The 16,978-nt window shown below is 45.1% G+C and overlaps 1 protein-coding gene across 2 annotated transcripts in view; it reads left to right on the top strand.

Moving 5' to 3' along the window:
• Positions 1–16,978, top strand: part of LOC118389706 (fibulin-1-like) — a 42,692-nt gene that overhangs the window by 5,255 nt on the left and 20,459 nt on the right. The window contains exons 2-16 of one of the 2 annotated variants that reach the window (XM_052480565.1): positions 363–471; positions 2,987–3,119; positions 4,278–4,425; positions 4,736–4,801; positions 5,048–5,134; positions 5,305–5,442; positions 5,792–5,929; positions 7,620–7,763; positions 8,032–8,157; positions 8,363–8,488; positions 8,828–8,947; positions 9,088–9,219; positions 9,698–9,821; positions 14,272–14,414; positions 15,934–16,071. In XM_052480565.1, the coding sequence (XP_052336525.1) occupies positions 363–471; positions 2,987–3,119; positions 4,278–4,425; positions 4,736–4,801; positions 5,048–5,134; positions 5,305–5,442; positions 5,792–5,929; positions 7,620–7,763; positions 8,032–8,157; positions 8,363–8,488; positions 8,828–8,947; positions 9,088–9,219; positions 9,698–9,821; positions 14,272–14,414; positions 15,934–16,071 (1,872 nt within the window). Of the gene's footprint in view, positions 1–362; positions 472–2,986; positions 3,120–4,277; positions 4,426–4,735; positions 4,802–5,047; positions 5,135–5,304; positions 5,443–5,791; positions 5,930–7,619; positions 7,764–8,031; positions 8,158–8,362; positions 8,489–8,827; positions 8,948–9,087; positions 9,220–9,697; positions 9,822–10,559; positions 12,496–14,271; positions 14,415–15,933; positions 16,072–16,978 lie in introns of those variants that run through there. The other variant, XM_052480566.1, reaches the window with a different exon arrangement.

The following is a 16,978-nucleotide window of genomic DNA, read 5'->3' as shown; positions in this document are numbered from 1 at the left end:
GAGCTATCTTGCCTGGGCCCTGAAGTCTAACGTTAGCTCTCAGCAGGCTAAAACCATATAAATACAACTGGTATAGTCACACCCCATTTGGGGTGTCTAGATCTCTACCACACTGAAGCAATCTGTTACATTACATTTTAACAGACACTCTTGTCCAGAAGAACTTACATGAGCAATTAGGGTTAAGTGCCTTGCTCAAGGGCAGATTTTTCACCAAGTCTGCTCGGTGATTCAAACCAGCAACCTTTCGGTTACTGACCCAATCCTCGGCTACCTGCCACCCGACTCTTCAGTAGGGCCAGTCACAGCATACAACATAAGCCTATAACCCAGTGTTTGTTTGTGGTTTTGTCCAACCACAGGTGGAAAACAGATGTCAATAGATGAGTGCTGTAAGGATGGTCGGGACCGGGGCATTGATAACCAGGACTGCACAGCCCTCCCTCTCATCTCCGAGTCCACCACATGCAGGTGACTGAGGCCCCACTACTGGCTCTCGTATCCATAGAAATGTCATGATTACAATAGATAGAACATGGATTGTATTTCTATGGTCTTACCTCTGTGCCCATAGTGAGAAGTGCTTACCTCAGTATTAGTCCCATGGGTTCATTTAATGCTGTAAAGATAGACTATAGGGCATTATGTATCGTGGTAGGCCATAATGTGAGATGATTTTACCTTACCCCCGGTCATAAATCCCCAGCCACATTATTGACTTGATGTGAGAGCAGAATACATTACAATAGTAATAATGACAGTAATAACAGCTCTGGTAGTAATATTAGAAGGTGTGTTGCCACAGGTTCAAGGCCAATAAGGAGGAGATCTGTTGCTCAATCTGCTCTCTGGTGGCACATGTATTTACATTGGCTACCCAAGTGATAGAGAATTTGTTCAAATTATAGAGTGAGGGGGGAAGGGTGAGGGTTTTTGGTTGAGTGGGGGGTTGGGTTTAGGTTTTAGAGAGAGGGTTATTGCCAAATCCAGGAAATACCACTGAGGTGAAACTATACTCAAAGAGAGGACTGGAGAGGGGGAAGAACAGGAAGTCAGAGGGATTATTTCAGACACTGAAAAAAGAGAAGAAGAGAAAAGAAAAACAGGAGCCCGGTTGTGCCCTTAAAAGGTCCTGCGGAGGCGGCGTGAGTGTGGTTGTAGTTTATAAGGAAAAAGAGATAATTTCTGGTAAGAGGGTTGATAAAGACAGAGGCTTTTTGGAGCAAGTTACAGGAGTGGAGTGGAGAGGGGATCTAAGTGCTGTAAGGTACTGTATATACACTCAAACTTGTAAAACAGACAATGGATTTCACTCCCTCCCTACAGACAGACAGACCAAACAGACAGACAGAACAGAGACAGACCGGATAGACAGACAGACCAGAGACAGACCAGACAGACCAGAGACAGACCAGAAACAGACCAGACAGACCAGAGACAACCATGTAGAAGGACAGACATACCAAAGACAGAGACAGACAGACCAGACAGAGAGACAGACCAGAAACAGACCCGACAGAGAGACAGACCAGACAGACCGGATAGACAGACAGACGGAGCAGACAGACAGAAAGACAGACAGACCAGAGACAGACCAGAGACAGACAGACCAGACAGACCAGACAGACCAGAGACAGAGAGACAGATCAGACAGAGAGACAGATCAGACAGAGAGACAGATCAGACAGAGAGACAGACAGACCAAAGACAGAGACAGACAGACCAAAGACAGAGACAGACAGACCAGACAGACAGACAGACCAGAAACAGACCAGACAGAGAGACAGACCAGAAACAGACCCGACAGAGAGACAGACCAGACAGACCGGATAGACAGACAGACGGAGCAGACAGACAGAAAGACAGACAGACCAGAGACAGACCAGAGACAGACCAGACAGACCAGACAGACCAGACAGACAGACCAGAGACAGACAGACCAAAAACAGAGACAGACAGACCAGACAGAGAAACAGATCAGACAGAGAGACAGACCAGACAGAGAGACAGACAGACCAATGACAGAGACAGACAGACCAGACAGATAGACAGACCAGAAACAGACCAGACAGATAGACAGACCAGAAACAGACCAGACAGAGAGACAGACAAACACAAACAGCCCTTAACTTATTAAAGTCCCTCAGAGGAGCAGACCATTGGAGGCAAAGCACAGCAACCCGACTGTTGATGGTCTGATAAAGCTTGTCTACAGTAAAGAGGTGTGCTGCCTGCACTCACTCTCATTTCAGATCTGATTATTTACAGCAGCTTTTTGTCTACAGTTCGACAACCGTTTCTGGTTTTACTGTAAAACGGCTAATCAAGCCTCTCCAACTGGACAGACTGGTCAGAGAGGTGGATATCACTGGTTCTCCAACTTTCTGGAAGTGCTCAGGCATCCTAGATAGGCTGGTTCCACTCCAGACTCAGCCTGGCCTTCCCCCAGAGGAATGTAATTCCAGTAATGTTGTCCAGGAAATAGGGATGCAAAATCCAACCAGTATTTCTGGAAAACCTGGGAATTTTGGGAAAGTAAAAATGTTCAAACCTTATCCAGGAAGTGTTGCAGCTCTTGCACCCACCCCTCTGTGACAATCACGGGGGGAACATCCAATGGGGAGGTGGGTGGGTTACAATAGTTACGGTAAATAATCGATTGTTAAGTTGGCTTCACTGTACCCATAACAGTGGGTGTGTGGTAAGCCAAATGAAAGCAGTGGTGAATTTACCCAACTGTTAAATTGAAGATTTTATACATAGACAACTTTTTATCCACCTTGAGCTCACACAGGGTTTTCCTTTATCACTCAACCACGTACAGCAGCTGCAGCAGGCAGGACTATGAATAGATCCCTATTAGGCATGCCCAGGGCTCTTCTTAACAGGAAGCACTTTGAGACAGTGCTCTATTCCACTAAGGAGCCCAGTGATGGAGTTCAGAATAAACTGTGTTGCCTGTGTCTTTCCTGTTCCTGTCTGACAGGATAGTACAGGAGCAGTGCTGCGCGACGGTACTGGAGGACTCCATCTGCACAAACGGCATCAACATGGCCAAAGACCAGGGGGGCTGTGACACCCAGTTTCCTGGAAGCACCTGCGAGACCAAGACCGCAAAGGTGTGTGTGTCTGTGAGAGAGAGTGTGTGTGTGTGTGTGTGTGTGTGTTTGTGCATATGTGCATACATTGCACAAATACTTGTGTTTGCAGGTGTGTGTGTGTGTGTGTGTGTGTGTGTGTGTGTGTGTGTGTGTGTGTGTGTGTGTGTGTGTGTGTGTGTGTGTGTGTGTGTGTGTGTGTGTGTGTGTGTGTGTGTGTGTGTGTGTGTGTGTGTGTGTGTGTGTGTGTGTGTGTGTGTGATCCTGTTGAGCAGGATGAAACATGTCACTCTGGGGAGAAATGAGGAATGGAGCTTGTTGCTGTCAGGTAGATCATACATTCACATAAGATACTGTCTACTACAGGCTCTCTGCCAAGATAGGTGCTCTACACCCGGCTGTCTTCATCCTCAGGATCCTACACCACCATATCACTACAACATACTACAGCACATCAAGGCGGCAGTCAAGACCCTTGCAGAGCTTTGCCAAGGGATCCACAGTACATTTGCCCAGAAGAATGAGATTGTTGTTAGTGCAGCCAGCAACATGTCTTAACTTGAACCTCCACCTCCGTGAAATGCAGGTGTTGGCTGATTGCATTAAGGTGTGCTGCATTTTATGAATGGGAGAAAAGAGGTACAGGATGAGTTTAGAATGGGGGATAAACCATAGCATGCTCATTTTCTAGCTCCCTCTAAAATCTCTCAGTACACTACCAGACTACAACCCCACCACCCACATTATGACATCCTCAAGACATGCACACACAGGTGATACAGACACACTGAGACTAGACTCCTCGGTCGTCACTAGTTACCACAGCCACAAAGTAATAAACCCTGCCTGTTTGTGATTTTAAACCTAAACCTAACCCTAACCATAACCACACTGCTAACCTCATACCTAACCCTAACCTAACCGTAACTTAAATTAAGACCAAAAGGCTTAAGTTTTGATTTCATTAATTTTTATGATATAGGGAATTTTGACTTTGTGGCTGTGGTAACTGGTGGTAACCTGACCCCTCCCCCGAGTCAAGCCCAGACTGTTCCCTTTCAGACGATGGTGATTGGTGAAGTTGTGAAGTGGTGGTGTAATTTTCCTCTGTATGTCCGTCTGGCCAAATGATGCATATTAACACATTGAGTAATTATGTCTATGGTCTGACTCCTCCAGATGTGCTGTGACTGTTGTCTGCTGGGCCGGGCTGCTCAGGAGAAGGGTCTGCCCTGTGACCACAGCCTGTCTTTGGGCTACCAGTGTGGCCTGGTGTCCCGGGCCTGCTGCGATGACGGAGCCCCCGATGTGAAGACCAACACTCTGGGTAAAAGAGAGGAGGGTAGAAGGAGAGGAGGGTGGAGGGAGAGGAAAGTGTGGAGAGCGAGAGGAATGGGAGGTGTTGTAATAGAGAGGGCAGGGAGGGGGGAGAAGGGGAAAGATGGAGTAGAGTGGAGAGGATATATGGACTATTTTTAATCGAGTTCTACACTGCCCTCTGGTGGCCATTAGGAGCCTTGGCTCTTGCTGTAGTTTTAGTAAAGTCCTCCATTGTCATGACGAATAGTTTCAACACTCTTTGTTTGCAAACAGTTTTTGCCTGTACTGGTGAATATTTGAATTGTTATCCCCCACAGTTCCTGACAAAGACAACGAGGCCCTCACTGGCAAGGATAATCCGTTACTGAATGAGTGCAGTAATGGTACTAACTTCCCCTCCTCACATCACTGTTACATGTTATTAGCTGACTGTCAGAAACATAGGTACTCTAACAGAAACATAGGTACTCTAACAGAAACATAGGTACTCTAACAGAAACATAGGTACTCTAACAGAAACATAGGTACTCTAACAGAAACATAGGTACTCTAACAGAAACATAGGTACTCTAACAGAAACAAAAATCATTTACTTTAATGTGCACATTTTCTGTTCTCAACCGGATTAGCGAAGTGTGCACAGGAATGTGTGGGCAACGGCACCTGTGCCTGCTTCAAAGGCTACAAACTCAAACCAGATGGGAAGAACTGTGAAGGTGAGTGGACAGGAGGCAGCAGTCATATCTTGTTGAATAGTAAATGAGGTGGAATAAATCCCTATCCATCTAGTATCTCCACAGGACTAAGATATCTTACTTCTTAGATACGCCTTCCATATTATCCTCTCCTCTTCCTCTTCCTCTTCCTCTCTCCCTCTCTCTCTCAGATATAAATGAGTGCCTGCTGGGTGCCAGTAACTGCCGAGGAGGTGAGCGCTGCATCAACACGCTGGGGTCATTTCGTTGCCAAAGAGAGGTCAGCTGTGGTACCGGTTACGAGCTTACCGACAGCAACAATTGCAAAGGTCAGAGGTCACAACACAACACCTCCTACAGGGGAGAGGGAATATGTAAAGATCAATATGTATGATTCATACATCCATGATAAACTATAAAACAAATTCATGATAAACTGATAAACATCCGTCCATTAATTGTCTGTCTGTCTGTCTGTCTGTCTGTCTGTCTGTCTGTCTGTCTGTCTGTCTGTCTGTCTGTCTGTCTGTCTGTCTGTCTGTCTGTCAGATTTACAGTATGTCTGACTTTGACAATGAAGCTATTGTTGAGTATTTATAAGAATACATTTGAATCACATACATTTTAATATCATGTAAATCTGCTGATGCTTTCGTACAACATGTCTTCTTCCCCCAGACATTGACGAGTGTGAGTCGGGCACCCACAACTGCGCCCCGGACTTTATGTGTCAGAACACTCAGGGGTCATTCCGCTGTCGGCCCAAGAACCAGTGTGGCGATGGATACATCCAGGATGCCCTGGGCAGCTGCATCGGTGAGCATCAGAACCATGTTACCATGGCAACACATCACCAGGACAGTACATCACCGCATCCATCCCACATATACCCCAAAACACAGTATCTTCAAAGTACAGTCCACAGGGCCCTCCGACATACATACATACAGTTGAAGTCGGAAGTTTACATACACTTAGGTTGGGGTCATTAAAACTCGTTTTTCAACCACTCCACAAATTTCTGGTTAACAAACTATAGTTTTGGCAAGTCAGTTAGGAATTCTACTTTGTGCATGACACAAGTCATTTTTCCAACAATTGTTAACAAACTGATTATTTCACTTATAATTCACTGAATCACAATTCCAGTGGGTCAGAAGTTTACATACACTAATTTGACTGTGCCTTTGAACAGCTTGGAAAATTCCAGAAAATTATGTAATGGATTTAGAAGCTTCTGATAGGCTAATTGACATAATTTCAGTAAATTGGAGGTGTACCTGTGGATGTACTTCAAGGCCTACCTTTTAACTCAGTGCCTCTTTGCTTGACATCATGGGAACATCTGAAGATATCAGCCTCAGAAAAATATTGTAGACCTCCACAAGTCTGGTTGCTTGGGAGCAATTTCCAAACGCCTGAAGGTTCTACGTTCATCTGTACAAACAATAGTATGCAAGTATAAACACCATGGGACCACGCAGCCCTCATACCGCTCAGGAAGGAGACGTGTTCTTCCTCCTGGAAATGAACGTACTTTGGTGCGAAAAGTGCAAATCAATCCCAGAAAAACAGCAAAGGACCATGTGAAGATGCTGGAGGAAACAGGTAGAAAAGTATCTATATCCACATTAAAACGAGTCCTATATCGACATAACCTAAAAGGCCGCTCAGTAAGGAAGAAGCCACTGCTCCAAAATCGCCATAAAAAGCCAGACTATGGTTTGCAACTGCCACATGGGGACAAAGATCGTACTTTTTGGAGAAATGTCCTCTGGTCTGATGAAACAAAAATGGCACTGTTTGGCCATAATGACCATCGTTATGTTTGGAGGAAAAAGGGGAGGCTTGCAAGCCGAAGAACACCATCCCACCCGTGAATCACGGGGGTGGCAGCATCATGTTGTGGAGGTGCTTTGCTGCAGGAGGGACTGGTGCACTTCACAAAATAGATGGCATCATGAGGGAGGAAAATTATGTGGATATATTGAAGTAACATCTCAAGACATCAGTCAGGAAGTTAAAGCTTGGTCGCAAATGGGTCTTCCAAATGGACAATGACCCCAATCATACTTCCAAAGTTGTGGCAAAATGGCTTAAGGACAACAAAGTCAAGGTATTGGAGCTCTGTCAGGAGGAATGGGGCAAAATTCACCCAAATTATTGTGGAACCTTGTGGAAGGCTACCCAAAACGTTTGACCCAAGTTAAATAATTTAAAGGCAATGCTACCAAATACTAATTGAGTGTATGTAAACTTCTGACCCACTGGGGATGTGATGAAAGAAATAAATGCTGAAATAATTCACTCTCTCCACTATTATTCTGACAGTTCACATTCTTAAAACAACGTGGTGATCCTAACTGACCTAAGACAGGAATTTTTTACTCGGATTAAATGTCAGGAATTGTGAAAAACTGAGTTTAAATGTACTTGGCTAAGGTGTATGTAAACTTCCGACTTCAACTGTACATGACATATGTATAACCTCTGACCTCTACCCCAGACATCAATGAGTGTCTGGCCCAGACTGGGCCTTGCCACCCTGGCCAGTCGTGTATGAACACGGTAGGCTCCTTCACCTGCCAGAGGAACTCTGTCAACTGTGGCCGGGGATACCACCTAAACGACAACGGCAACCGCTGCGTGGGTACGTACGGCTGCCTCACTTACGTACTGAGGCCTCATCGCTCCAGTCTGGGCATAAGGCCGCCTCAAGGTCCCTGTCCTGGGCTATAGTAGACAGCCTCAACATCCCCTGGAACCACATTCACCTCCTTTGCTTAGCATTAGGAATCTTACACTGTAGCCTACATTTCCATGTATTTCTCGTGGCCTCGCTATCTCTCTGCATACCGATGCGTTTTTTTTCTTCCTGTAATATCTTGTGATCTCTCTCTCTTTTTTCCCTGGTGTAGATATCGATGAGTGTAAAGGTCCTGATGGAGAGTGTGCAGGCCATGGCTGTATCAACCTGGTAGGATCGTTCCGTTGTGAGTGTAAGATTGGCTTCATCTTCAACAGCATCAGCCGCGTCTGCGAAGGTACATACTGACTTCTTACTCCTTAGTTGACATAAGCAGGACACCAACAGTCTTGACTGTTTATGACATCTGGTATGTCATCGTAATCACAGCGTTATGTAGGTCTTATGACAAAGGGTTAAAAAAAATATTTTAAAAATGAACTGCCAGTTGGGGAACCCTGCTGTAGATATTCAACTTAGTGTCCTTTTCTTCTGTGTCTTAGATATCAATGAGTGCAGGCACTACCCTGGGCGCCTCTGTGCCCACAAGTGTGAGAATGCCGTGGGGTCCTATAAGTGCAGCTGCACCCAAGGCTTCAAGCTGGCCAGCGACGGCAGGAACTGTGATGGTAAGGCAGTCTTCCAATGTTAAGAGTTGTTTAAATCTGAGCTTCCCTCATTGGCCATCTCTTGTTTTGCCTTACTGAAGTTTGTGGTCATGTGTTTTATAGATGTATCTCTCGCTCTCTCTCTCTTTCTCTCTCTCTCTTTGTCTGTCTCTCACACACTCTCTCTCTCTCTCTTTCTCTCTCTTTCTTTCTCTCTCTCTCTCTCTCTCTCTCTCTTTCTCTCTCTCTCTTTGTCTCTCTCTCTCTCTCTCTCTCTCTCTCTCTCTCTCTCTCTCTCTCTCTCTCTCTCTCTCTCTCTCTCTCTCTCGTTCTCTGTCTCTCTCCTGGCTATGTGTGTAGATCTAAACGAATGTGAGAGCAGCCCTTGCAGCCAAGAGTGTGCCAACGTGTACGGCTCTTACCAGTGCTACTGTCGCCGTGGCTACCAGCTCAGTGACAGGGATGGCATCAACTGTGAAGGTAGGAGATGCTAAAACACATCTAATGAGCCATAGCCTATGGTGTAACCTAATCAGGAGCCCCATTACACAGGTATTATTTGATTTGACTTCCTGTACCCTTTACATCCTCTATTGTTTGATCTTTGACCTTATCTCCAGACATTGATGAGTGTGCCTTGCCCACCGGGGGTCACATCTGCTCCTACCGCTGCCACAACACCCCCGGGAGCTTCCACTGCAACTGCCCCGCCACCGGCTATACTCTGGCCCCCAATGGACGCAGCTGCCAGGGTAAGTCCTCGCTCCTTATGGGGATGTAGGGGTCCTCAGCAGGGGGGTTATGGTCATTCTTCAGATCAGAAGACAAATACCAGTAAATATGGCAGGTAGCCTAGTGGTTAAGAGCATTGGGCCAGTAACTGAAAGGTTGCTCGTTTGAATCCCTGAGGTGAAAATAATGTCGATGTACCCTATCTACCCTTGAGCAAGCAACATAACCCTAATTGCTCCTGTAAGTTGCTCTGGATAAGAGCGTCTGCGGGAGTGAATAAAATGTAACAGTGATGATTCTGGGAACCAAACTTCCGTAATGAGTAACCTTGCCTGATACCTGAAGACTTGCATTATCTCCCCGAGCTAATGCCTATAGGCTTTAGCTCGGCGGTCTCATAACACGCAGCGGACGAGGTTTGAACCTAGGTTTCATGTTTAAAATATAGGATTTAAAATGTTTGTGGTTCTGAATTGATTAATTTTTCTTCCTATCCAGATGTTGATGAGTGTGTGACAGGGACACACACCTGCTCTGAGACAGAGAGCTGCTTCAATGTACAGGGTGGATTTAGATGCTTGTCCTTTGAGTGTCCGCCAAACTATCGCCGAGCGGGAGAGAAGTGAGTACCTACCTACCTACCTACCCGAGGACTCTCTCTCAAGTACTGGGGCTATACAGTATACCGGTTTTTAGTTCACAGTATCCCAAGGTCGCCAGGTATGGAGTTCTCAGTTAAGTTGTCATTGACCAAGGCGGATGACTTTATGTAACTCCTTGTTAATCAGGAGAAGAACTCTTTTCACACTACTGAGCCAAACCAAGTGCAGTCAAGCCGAGCATTACTGGGCTGGTCTGGCTCCGCAATGTGAAAGGAAAAATATCCCAGCCAGCACAGTATGGTCAGGTCCTAAAGTGTGGATCAGGCACAAGTTATTTTATGGCCCCTGCTCTACAGTGTATACACAACCCCAACTCCAACTCCTACCTCTCTATTGAAGCTGTGCATGCCCAATGTTGACTCTTAATGGCTTCAGTTTTAGGGTTCAGTCAAAGGCATGTTCTGTGAAGGCAGTCGAATGACGAAATGTAATCCTTTCTTTGAGATGTTCTTGCATGACCCTACAGGGGGCAGTGTGACACATGCTGGTCCACAGAAACACATGAGGCTGACTTTGTCCCTACCCACCTAGCCCCACCCACCTAGCCCCACCCACCTAGCCCCACCCAGCTAGCAGCATGCCATGCACGGCAAATCAAACTTATACCTCTCTTTTGTTCTCTGTTTGTTCTCTGTTTGTTCTATCTGTCCGTCTTTGTCTTGTCCTGTCCTGTCTCTGGCCCCTGTCTCTCCTTACAGTCGTTGTGAACGCTTGCTTTGCAATCAGACTAGCGAGTGCCTGGCCTCGCCTCTGAGAATAACCTACTACCACCTCACCTTCCCCACCAACATCCCTGTGCCCACCAACGTCTTCCGCATGGGCCCGTCCAACACCGTGCCCGGAGACCATGTTCAGATTGCCATCGTCGGCGGCAACAAGGGCGACTTCTTCGGCATGCAGAGAGTGCCCTCTGGTGGCGAGATGGCTGTGACGCGGCCCATCACGGAGCCGCAGGACTTTGAGCTGTCTCTGGAGATGAGACTGCTGCGTTACGGCACCACCAGCACCTACCTAGCCAAAGTCCTGGTGTTTGTTGTCCAGGAGCAGCCTATCCTACCATATAACGCTATCCCTGAGTAGAGGGTAGTAGCATACAGCAACAAGAATACGGCAACAACAATAACAGTCAAAAAAGAGCAAACTCTGCCATGATAAGCAAGCACAAACACAGATGACATCGACCAGAAGCAGCATTCTGTCATTTGTCTCCTTGTTTTTGGTCCTTTTGTAGTTTTTGTGATTACTGAAGCTAAGTATAGCCCTGCAAAATAGGCCAAATGTAATGTACTCACTTGGAGGTACAGCATTTGAATAGCAGCTAGGTGGCACTCTAGGGCAGGGTATTGAGGTAGTGGCCTGGGGATGCCTATTGATTACTGTATGTAATGGTGTAGTCTGGAGTCCTACAGGATCTTATGGCTGATTTGTTTAATGAAATGTTTTCTATTAAAATTGACTAGACACAATAGACGTTCAATCCGGATATAAAATTTTTTAACATATGTTTTGTGGACAGCACCAGAGATCTCATTTTGTATTAGAATATTACATAGCTGGGGGAACTATGACCTGTAAAGCATGTATGCACGTCATGTTTGGGGTAAGTTTATGTGGTTGGTGAAAACATATTTTCAGTGGCATAGGTACATCTCTTGAATAGAACTGTGATATTCCAGTTGGTGAGTATCAGTGTTTTAAATAGCATAGTAAATAGCATTTTAAACAGCATATTAGCACTTTCAAGTCATAGTTGATTTGGTGGAAGCAGTTAATTGGTGGATCCACATCCTTCTAATGTGGTCTCACATCCTGACCTAGCCCACTTGATATGTTAGGAATAATGTGAAATGCACATATTGCACTGCGTACTGCGGGTGTAAAATCAAGCAGACAGTGACTCAAAGGCAAGCCAGAGTAAGTGACAGGCATTGGGATGCAGTCGTGGAAGACTAGGAAATATGCAAGGCACAGAGATAGAGTATAAATAGCCGAAACATGCTGTTAGGCCACTAGTCAGAGCCTGCCTGGGCTGCGGCTTACAATAACTGTAAATTCAACCATGGGTCCCAGGTTCCTCCCGACCTGTCAGGGCAGTAAGGATGCACCTGTCTAGTCGGGAAATCCATAAAATAAAACATGGTGGTCTGTGCACAGCTACAGATATAGTATTTTAATTTGATCACCCTGTTGCAGGAGAACATTCCTGTAACTCAGGAAATGTAAAACCTGTAGTGTATTTGAGGTTTCAAAAGGCTTTTGAAGTTTGTAATTTCCACTTTGAGATTTCAGACTTGATTTTTCCTTGTGAAAAATGTACCAACCTCTTCAAAAATGTCCATTAATTATAATCCACAAAATAATTCACATTTCCTGTTGCTGCAAGATTAGTTTCCTTCTGTAGCAAACTGGCTCAAATGAAGATCATACATCTGTAAAGCACAATTTGTTTTTTTCTCTACTCTGACAGTGAGTTATGGGGATCTGGGTTCTGGCCGGTGGTCTGAACAATTTGTGGCAGAGCAACATCACCGCTTGGAGAATGAATGATGCCCTGCAGTGTTTGTGTTGGGGCGTTATCAATCTACTGACTATAAATAATAATTACCCAAAAAATAAAAGGACTTTGCAGCGCTTGACCAGAGGACTTCCATTCCATCCAACAGTCTGTTTTCCTTTCTGGTCTTGAAGTATTGTTTTTTTTCTGTAGGGCTGGGTCTCTCTGGGCCACGTGAGGTGAAGAGAGAGATGAGAGGACAGGGGACTACAAGGGCCCTCCTGTGGCACCCACAACCCCCCCCCCACAAGGGGCATAATTAGCCCTTCTCTCTACTTGCTGTCTAGTCTTTGATGTACCCTGCTCTGTGTGAGGGCCAGTTCACCCTGGGTCATTATAATCTTGTAAATTCACTTTGTGGCCTAGTGGAGCAGAGCGTTCACCCCATCCTCCAGGGCCTGCTCTCTCCTCTCGCTGCTGCAGGCTGAGGTATTATAAACTAGAAGAACATTTGCGGCTTTGGCCTGAACCAAAGCAAAACTTGTACCCTGGCGTTAATTGCTAATTACAAGCCCCTGACTTTTTGTCAGGGGCTTTTCCACTCTCTCCATGAAAGGAGCTGTGCAACCCGAGCCCGGTTCTGGCCTGGGGTTCTGGCCTGGGGTTGAGCTGCAGCCTATAGGCCTCACGAGGAGAGACAGAGAGCCATGATGTAGCTATATTATACATTACACTGGAGCAGTGGTGGACGTTCATTGGACCCTATACATGGTACTCTTGGGAACCAGAGCCAAATCATGTATGCACTGGCCAGCTACTTGTCTGTTGGTACTACCTTCCTTTTCAATCCCATCCACACCAGACATTATCAACTGTATAAGCTGCATGTATGGTATTTTGTCTGTTTAGAATAGGCTCATGGAGAAGCAGAGTTCGTTCGGTAGAGCATAGCACATCCCCACCAAGCAGAGGAGATTATGGCTGACATTGAGTTGTAGAATTTGTCTTGATATGTTTCGTAACCAGGACCTCCCCAGGGCATTGATGATTTAAATAGAGGTCTCTGTCCCTGGTGCTTGTGGGTGAAAGCCTGCTGAGAAGCAGTTCCTCTCAGATTGCAGGACAGGTTCCTGGCAGCATAGCAGCCCTGTTGCTGTAGGCATATGGGTGGGTGGCATTTGTTTCAGCGAGGTCTCCCCTCACCCTAAGCTGCCACTGATTAGATTGTGAAATAAACCAAGTCTTAAATAATGGGATGAGAGCAGCTCGGAGCGCTTGGGGAGTTGTCTAGTCATGTTCTTCACAATTTAGGAGAATTTTAGAACCCCCCTTGTCCCATAAATTCTCCTCAAGAGATTATCTGATATGAAGCCGGGGACACGCTCAACAAATCTAAATATTTTGCTGCGAGCAACTCATGCATCATTCTCTCCTCATAGTATTTCATATTTCACTTCTCTTCTCCCCACACAACACAACTCATGCATCATTCTCTCCTCATAGTATTTCATATTTCACTTCTCTTCTCCCCACACAACACAACCAGTGCATCAGAAACCAAACCATCAATGGCTACCAGAGCCTCCACTAGCCAGCTACACTCTGGCTACTGTGTGATCTTTGGCTGTCGTTGTTTTATCATTCTTGCGAGCCACATACAGTACCGATGTTTTTGATGTAGAATACAGCATCCAGCATCCCCGCTGTAGTTGGACAGATCGTGTTTGTGTAGCGGTTGTTCCACAGGGTCTGCTGAGTTCTTGATTGTGCAGTGCACTTCTCCCTTGGAGTAGGATGCCCTGTCATTTGAGCTTCAGGGGAGGAACCGAAGGCGGTTTGTGCCTTAGGCTTTTTATAATCTCTCTCTAAAGGTCAGAAGTTGTGTGCGTGCATTTGTGTGTGTCCTCTCTCACCAGGGCAAGGGTCGAGCGCTCAGACACCGTCCGCTGTGTGAAGTCGTGCCAGCCCAATGACATCAGCTGTGTCCTGGACCCTGTACACTCCGTCTCCCACACTGTCATCTCCATGCCTACCTTCAGGGAGTTCACCAGGCCTGAAGGTAGGGGTGATCTCTTATGCACTTATGTAGATTACAGCAAACTTTTTTTCACATCCAATGTTTTTTTATCACTGACAGCATGTTATGTGAAAACATACTTGTAAGTATATTCCTTTTTATATTACCTTGTTGTCCAAAACCTGTTGACCAAAAAAGCCTGTGATAGACTAGCCTCCTGTCCATGAGGAGTTAGGCTCCTGCTCCTATGAGCTGAAATCCAAGGCTTTTGCAAGGCTACTACTTACTTACTTGCCCAAAATAAGCTAATGAACTAATTCATTTGAAAACAACCTATGTGGCATCATTATGAGTCAGAAAAAGTTATTGTACCAAACACCTTAGTTAGATGTAAAATTGAGAAATACTGCACCAAACACCTTAGTTAGATGTAAAATTGAGAAATACTGCACCAAACACCTTAGTTAGATGTAAAATTGAGAAATACTGCACCAAACACCTTAGTTAGATGTAAAATTGAGAAATATTGCACCAAACACCTTAGTTAGATGTAAAATTGAGAAATATTGCACCAAACACCTTAGTTAGATGTAAAATTGAGAAATATTGCACCAAACACCTTAGTTAGATGTAAAAGTGCACAACTAGAACATCCTCAGCAACAGATTTCTCAAGATTTTTTAGATTGATTCTGAGAAAGTGAAATAGGCTTCCTCATCTACAGGGTCAAACATTTTTTTTTACCTTCATTTAACTAGGCAAGTCAGTTAAGAACAAATTCTTATTTTCAATGACGGCCTAGTGGGTTAACTGCCTGTTCAGGGGCAGAACGACAGATTTGTACCTTGTCAGCTCGGGGGTTTGAACTTGCAACCTTCCAGTTCCTAGTCCAACGCTCTAACCACGAGGCTACCCTGCCGCCCCAAACATCATTAACCAAATGCGGAATCGGTCAGAAAACCAACCTCCAAGACTGAAATCTGGTTTCTCTAATGGGCAACATTAGTGGCTCTTTAAGAGTGTTGTTGACAGTGTAGTGGTAATTCATGCATCAGACACTTCCTCCTTAACATTCAATATATATATATGAGCTGTGTGCATTCAAACCCTGGGGGACAAGGTTGGTGTGCTGGTAACACCGTTAAGTGTTGCCTAGCCGCTAGACCAAAACCACTGTCTAAGTGTCACTTAGGATGGATCTGACTGACTGACCACTGTAATCACACCCATACAAACTGAGACAAACTTAGTCCTACAAACTTAGTCCTTAGTCCTCATCCTCAACTTCATGGGAAGTTAAGTCCTTGTTGTTTCTCATAAGCTCCTCGTCGGGGTGTTTAGGACTTGCAGGCCTCTAACTGAACAACAGCACTGAACACCCATCATCCCTGTCATGAACCCCTCTGCACACAATAAACCCAGAGCTTAGCTGCCTCCCATTTGATTGTCTTCCTCCGAGGAGAAGTTGGCACGAGCCTGGCCATTTCAATCCCAGCCTGATTATAAGGGTTTAAAGCCCTGTAAAGCTCTTTAGTCTCTAATTGTTATCTTCTTCCAACAGAGATAGTTTTCCTGAGAACCATGTCGATGGCGCACTCCTCCCCCCACATCAGCTCCGACATCGTGTTCGACATCCTGGAGGGAAATGTCCAGAATTCCTTCGACATCGTCAAACGTGAGGAGCACGGCATAATCGTGGGTGAGTGGAAAGAAAGAAGGAGCGAAGGGATGCAGCCAACTAAGCCATATGCCATTTGACTTGAGTTGAGATCTGAGTAACTCATCAAGTCACAAGGGTCAAATAACAATAGCAGGCAATCACTAGTCCCGAGGCCTCCCTGGATAGACGTTCAAACAAGCGCTTTTCTGACCTCATTTTGCATTGCGTTTTTTATATATACAAACCAAACGCATGTGTGTGTGTCTCCATGTGAGAGCTGTGAAGAAGAAGAAGAAAGAGAAGCTTTGGTTTGAGAAGCATGAAATTCTCCATCATAAGGATGCTCCCGTAACACAAGTACATCTGACAATCACTTCCAATGCCATTTGCACCTTAAGCTGTCCTTTGGCTTGTCCTCGGAGACCAATGAAGGATGACTTTCTCTTCTTTCTCCACCAAACATTTTGGCTTCAGTTTGTTCCACTTTTCTGCACCATTTAATTCACTTCCTGACCGCCATGATTTTCTTTTCCTTAAGCAACAAAGCCCTTCTTCTCCTCAACAGATTATTGTGGCTACGATGTACAGAGATGGCTTATATTTTTGCATATGAAGAAGTCTGGATGGGCATAATATATTTTCATGTGCGTGTGTAAATTTATATGACGAATATCAGTCCTTTTTAGGGTTGCAAAATGAGGATTTATTACTGGTGTTTGTAATAATCTCTGGCCCTCTGTTTTGCCTTATCACATGCAAAATATATGAAATAATATTATTTTAAAATAAAAATATATGTAATGACAGAGCTGTAAAACATTATCCTAAATTTACAACCATTGACGTTTGATATGAGGGTTTCAGCATGAAATATCCTTTTAACACACGTATTTATTTCACCATGTCAATATGTATTTGTTGTCAATGTTTTGCCGTCAAACTGGTG

Source organism: Oncorhynchus keta, chromosome 26 (genome assembly GCF_023373465.1).
Source record: "Oncorhynchus keta strain PuntledgeMale-10-30-2019 chromosome 26, Oket_V2, whole genome shotgun sequence".
Lineage (NCBI taxonomy): Eukaryota > Metazoa > Chordata > Actinopteri > Salmoniformes > Salmonidae > Oncorhynchus > Oncorhynchus keta.
The sequence above is the reverse complement of the archived record's forward strand: the minus strand, read 5'-3'. Positions and strand labels throughout refer to the sequence as shown.